Source organism: Canis aureus, chromosome 26 (assembly GCF_053574225.1).
Source record: "Canis aureus isolate CA01 chromosome 26, VMU_Caureus_v.1.0, whole genome shotgun sequence".
Taxonomy (NCBI): Eukaryota; Metazoa; Chordata; class Mammalia; order Carnivora; family Canidae; genus Canis; species Canis aureus.
In genome coordinates, this window is record NC_135636.1 from 29,188,828 (window position 1) to 29,194,881 (window position 6,054).

The 6,054-nt window shown below is 38.3% G+C and overlaps 1 protein-coding gene across 4 annotated transcripts in view; it reads right to left on the minus strand.

Moving 5' to 3' along the window:
* Window positions 1–6,054, minus strand: part of PIGU (phosphatidylinositol glycan anchor biosynthesis class U) — a 94,728-nt gene that overhangs the window by 23,370 nt on the left and 65,304 nt on the right. For 2 of the 4 annotated variants that reach the window (XM_077872838.1, XM_077872837.1), the window contains exons 8-9: window positions 2,832–2,986; window positions 859–1,002 (exon numbers count right to left, since the gene is read on the minus strand). In XM_077872838.1, the coding sequence (XP_077728964.1) occupies window positions 859–1,002; window positions 2,832–2,986 (299 nt within the window). The remainder of the gene's footprint in view (window positions 1–858; window positions 1,003–2,831; window positions 2,987–6,054) is intronic. The other 2 variants (XM_077872839.1, XM_077872840.1) reach the window with 2 other exon arrangements.

Below are 6,054 nucleotides of genomic sequence, written 5' to 3' on the forward strand. Positions count from 1 at the left end.
CGCCACCAGGGCTGCCCTCTCTGGACCATTAATGCATATCTATGTCAGTGCCTGTTTTTCCTTCTCTGAAGCCAGGATAACAGAACATCTTCCGGGGGCTTCTACAAGTGATCTCTCTCAGGAGTTTGGCATGGTGCAGGGGGATGAGTATAGATTTTGGAGACAAACGTAGGTCTGAATCCCAGCTCCACTACTTACTAGCTGTGTGTCTCTGGGAAAATGGTTCCACTTCTCTGAATGTCCATTCCTCAACTATAAAATGGAAGTGATGATAATAAAATGATGCCTACTTCCAAGAAGTGCTGGAAAGGTTAGGTAAGAACACTTTTCAGAAAGCCTAAAAAGGGCTGGGATGGAGCCAGGCTCAGTACATGTTAGCTTTCTTACACTATATAGAGAAGAGAGCTCCACAGACAAGCCTTTGGACAGAAATTGATCAGAAGATGAAACAGAGCTGCAGGTAGCCAACCTCCCAGATAATACATCCTGAGTCCCCACTGTCTTTGGGATACTGATGGAGGACACCCAACAAGATCCACTTTTTCCAAAGATACCCTCCAACTCTAAACCCTTCCTTTTATCCAAAATAGTGAGTGGGTTCAGTAGCACTGTGGGCTCAGAGTGAAGCCAGGGGAAATATCTTCTGGCTCCTCTGGAAATATCCTCCAAAGAACCCTCCCTGCAACCTGTACTTGGTGTGATTCTATTACTGGTTATGGCTACTGGAATTGGAGGCCATCAAGGGCAAGGTTTCCTAGGCAAAGATGGCATAAACCTGATAGCAATGCTCCCAGTATGAAAGGCACCTGTAAGACTATAGATGGCTCTGTAGACAAAGCAGCAGGCCCAACCACTTACTTTAGCTTTATGGCTAAGGGGATGGTGTAGAAGAAGACGTTGATCTGAAACACACATACAAAGAAGAGGCTGAAGTGCTCAAACATCTCCGCAAAGAAATACCAAAAAAGACCAATATTTGGAGTGAGATCTGGAACAGAAAGTCTGGAAGGAAAAAAAACAAAGGGAGAGAAAAAAGAGAGCCAAATTTTAAACAGTCTGCTTTAACCTGGTTTTCTCCTAAGGATTTTGGTCACTACTGGGCAGCCAAGGATGACTGTCCCCACTGAGATTGGGATGTGAGGGCCTCTCTAGGCACCCTGTATAAAGGTAACTAATAAAAACAAGAGGCAGGGAAACCAAAAATGATAACCTATAACATCAGCTGAACCAAACTCCAGGGTACATCAAAGATCTGAAATGAGGCAGGATACAGGCTAGAAGTCAAAAGAGTGGCCCTCTTTTACTGCCTAAAATACATATGTTTAAATGTAGGAGATATCCAGGACTGTAACAAAAGAGGAATGGGTTTTAAACAAACAATATCTAAAAAAAAAAAAAAAAAAAAAAAAAATTAAACAAACAATATCTGGGCAGCCCTGGTGGCTCAGCGGTTTAGCGCCGCCTTCAGTTCAGGGCGGGATCCTGGAGACCCAGGATCAAGTCCCATGTTGGGCAACCTGCATGGAGCCTGCTTCTCCCTCTGCCTGTGTCTCTGCCTCTCTCTCTCTCTGTCTCTCTGTCTCTATGAATAAATAAATAAAATCTTAAAAAAAAACCAACAATATCTATTTGGAGCATTCCAAAGACTTGCCTAGAGGAGCAAGCTCAAAGATCCTGCTGCTCCCCATTCTGTCGCTGCATCCCCACAGCAAGAACCAGAGACAGTGCCTGACACCACAATAATTTCTGGGGTCTTGAGGAAGCATCAGCAGGTTCCAGCTAGGATCCCAGATTTCATTTGAGAAATAAGGGTTTCACTGGAAAGCTTTTTGTCTAGTTGTATTGGTTGTTATTCTGGCTCTTCTGAAAATTTACATTATATGTTTTATTTTAAAAAACAGAGTTGAAACTGATGTCAACTCACATTTTAAAAGGGCAATAAATAGACCATGGAGAAGGGAGAAATATGCAATGGCTCATGGTCAGAGTTCGCGGACCAAGGCCTCCACCCAGGATAAGTCTTTGCCTCCTGCTGTGACTACATTTCCTTTTCTGTGAAGTGAGGTAAAGAACAAAATCTGTGGGTGAGCAAAAAGCCAGGGAAAGTTTTTCACCAGCAATACAAACTCCTATCTAAGGAACAGCATGAAGAGCTATAGATTATGCTCAGCCAGGACTTAACACAAATTAGCAGTCCAGAATCCCAAAGGGGAGCCTGCCACTCCATAGGCTCCATAGCCCTTACAGGCTTAACTCTCTACCACTTCACTGGGCTGTGAGTTCCTTGAGGTCTGAGCAGTGACCATCCTCCTCAGCCCCGAGACGATTGGAAAATGTCTGCAGAATTCATACTCTGTTTTGATTTACTCTATAAGTGTGACACAAGGGAGATGGCTTTATTTTAAAACTGTCAGAGACCCTCTTGCAGCAGAGGAATATATCTATTTCTATTGGGGACTGAACCAAACCCTTCTAGGCAGGAGCTGGTAGTTGTTTCAGATGTTCTTAGAGAGTGCTCTTTAATCTTAATAGATTGAAGGTACTCGCTAGACCTGTGGTTCTCAACGTATGTTCTTGGATGTTTAGCATCACCTGAAAACTAGTTAGAAATGTAAATTCTTGGTTCCTATCCCAAACTTACTTAATCAAAACCTCTAGAAGTGGGGCTCAGAATCTGAGTGTTAACAAGCCTTGTAGGTGATTCTGGTGCACACTGAAGTTTGAGGACTACTGTGTCTAGATGCTCCCTGTGGTTGCTCACCCTCTGATTCCAGCTGGAGCTGGGAAAACCAAATTAGATTCCAGAGTTTTCTAATGAAGTCATTACTTACATGAAGCCATAGACTGCAGGGATGAAATCCCAGGAGCTGAGGAGGAAGAAGGAGAGGCAAATGATTACCACTAGACTTCCCACGTACATCATGGCATATTCCCAAGAGAAGATCCAGAAGGCTTTGCTCTTCACTTTCACAGGTATGTACTGCCGCTAGGAGAGAAGGAAAATGGTATTTAGGATGTCAAGGACAGAAAGAAATTACCAGCTGAAACTTCAAGATCCCTTCCGCAAAGAACAGGACACAGAAAAACTGAAAATCAAAGGACTTAAAAGGATTTACTTATGCTAGGTAAACACTAACCAAAAGAAAACTAGTTTATTTATTTTTTTTTTTAAGAAAACTAGTTTAGTTATACTGTTAACAGATAAAATAAACTTTAATGTATAAAGTATTGCAGAAATAAAGGTGTTCCATAATGATAAAAGGTTCATTAGAAAGATGTAACAGCTCTAAACTTGTATGTATCTAGTAACAGTCTAAAAATATATAAAACGGGATCCCTGGGTGGCTCAGTGGTTTGGCGCCTGCCTTTGGCCCAGGGCGCGATCCTGGAGTCCCGGGATCGAGTTCCGCGTCAGGCTCCTGGCATGGAGCCTGCTTCTCCCTCTGCCTGTGTCTCTGCCTCTCTCTCCCTCTCTCTCTATGTCTATCATGAATAAATAAATAAAATCTTAAAAAAAATAAAATAAGATAAAAATAAAAATATATAAAACAAACATGGACAGGACTATAAAGGAAAAACAGACATAACCATCATCAGTAGGTAACTGACAGATCAAACAGACAAAAAATCAGTAAACAAGTAGGAAATACAAATAGCACATTTTTTTTCTTTAAATATTTGAGAGATCAAGAGTACACACAAACTGGCAGAGGGGCAGAGGGAGAGGGAGAAGCAGACTCCCTGCTGAGCAGGGAGCCCAACACTGGGTTCGATTCCAGGACCCTGGATCACAACCTGAACTGACAGCAACACCCAACCGACTAAGCCACCCAGGCAACCCTAAATAGCACACTCTAATAAATTTGTAACTTCCTTGAGAATGAGTTAGGAAAACAAAATCTATATATCTACATAGATACAGACATAGAAAATGTGGCAAAATGGTTAACTGGGTCATCTAAATAAAAGGTACTTCTACTAGTCTTTCAACTTTTCTAAAGCGTAATATAAAAGATTAGGGGACAACAAGAAACAACATTTGAATGGTCCTATAAACATTTAAGAAATTGAATTAGTAATGAAAAATTTTCCCATAAAGAAAAGAGCAGGCCCAGTCCATTTTACAAAAAGCTCTACCAACATTCAAGAAGCAGGTTATTTATTCTAATCTTACATTAACTTTTTCACAGCAAATATAAGCTTGATACCGAAACCACTTACCAACACAAATGCAAAGATGCTAAATGAAATATTATCTAACGTAATTCAATAATACGTGATAAAGGTAGGTTATGACCAGAATGGATCTATTCCAAAATATTCCAAGGTTATTCCAACATAAGAAAAGCTATTAATACATGTAACACAAACAGCTTAAAAACAAGAAATCATATTAGTGTCAGATATATGCAACAACTACTTATGATAAAAATAACAAGCAATAAAAGAATTCAGTGAGGTAGCAGAACATAAAATTAACATACAAATATCCTTCATATGCACTAATAATAAACAATTAGAGGACACAATGGTAGAGAAAACCACATTTACAATAACCCCAAGGAAAAGAAAACTTAGAATTAAGTCTTAACAAGAAATGTGTAAAACCTATTCATGGAAAATTTTTAAATACTCCTGAAAGACACTAAAGTGGACTTGAACAGATGGACAAATATCCCCTGTCCTTGCTTAGGATGATTCCAAATTATAAAGAGTTCAGTTCTTCCTAATTTAATTTATAAATTCAATGCAATAATGCAATCCCAATAAAAATGTCAACAAGCTATTTTATGGAATTATAGAAGATTAAATTCATATGGAATTTCAACCATTCATATGGAAATACAAACATGCAAGTAATGAAATACTAATAAACACTACATCAAGGATGAACCTTGAAAACATCATGCTAAGTGAAAGAAATCAGTCACAAGACCACATATTGTATGATTCCATTTGTATGAAATGTCTACTATAGGAAAATCTATAAAGACAAAAAAACCAGAATACTAGTTGCTTAGAATACTAGTCGCTTAGGGCTAGAGGGGAAAGGGGCATTGGTGCAAAACAGAGAGTGAAGGCTAACGGGCATGGGATTTCCTTTTGGGTGATAAAAATGTTCTAGAACTGATTGCGGTCATGGCTGCACAACTCTGAGTATCCAAAAATCATTGAATTGTATACTTTAAGTAAACTTATATCTTGATAAAAATAAAAGCTGTTAAAGAAAAACACCATAATTAAGTAAAAAAATAAGAAACTGGAAGGAAATATTTGCAGGTTAATATTTCTAATATATAAAGGATTCCTAAAAATTGAGGAAAAACAGACCTAAATACAACAGAAAAATGAACAGATACTCCAGAAACATGACGAGGTGTTTAACTCATATTTAGAGAAATGCAAATGAAAACAACACTGAGATACCATTTCTCATAATCAGACTGGCAAAAATTTTGAAATGTGACAACACATTCTGTTAGCAAAGCTGTGGAAAAACAGGCACTATCCTACATTACTGGTGGGAATAAAAATTTTGTACAATCCCTATGGAGGGAAATTTGAAAAGACCTAAAAAAAATACGTAAATACTTACTTTTGGCTCCAGTAATTCTACTTCTAGAAATCTACCTTGAAGATACCCCTCTGACAATATGAAAATACATATATATACAAGGTTACTTATTAAAGCATTAGTTGTGATTACAAAATATTAGAAACCATCTAAATCCCCATACAAAGGAGAGGGTTGAAAAAAAATAAAAAAATAAAAATAAAAATAAAAACAAAGGGGGGGTTGAACTCTGGTACAACCATACAATGGAGTACTACACTGCTGTAAAAAAGAATAAAGATCTCTATGTATCAATCTGCAGTGACTTCCAGGAAAGAACAGTAAAAAAAGTAAAGCACATAAGGGTACCTAGAGCATGCTATCCTTCATATAAGAAAGAAGAAAATACACATGTAATCTGCTCACATGTGCAAAAGAAACAAAGGAAAAATAAACCAGAAACTAAAAATAGTTACTTAAGGTGACAGAGAAAGAATGAA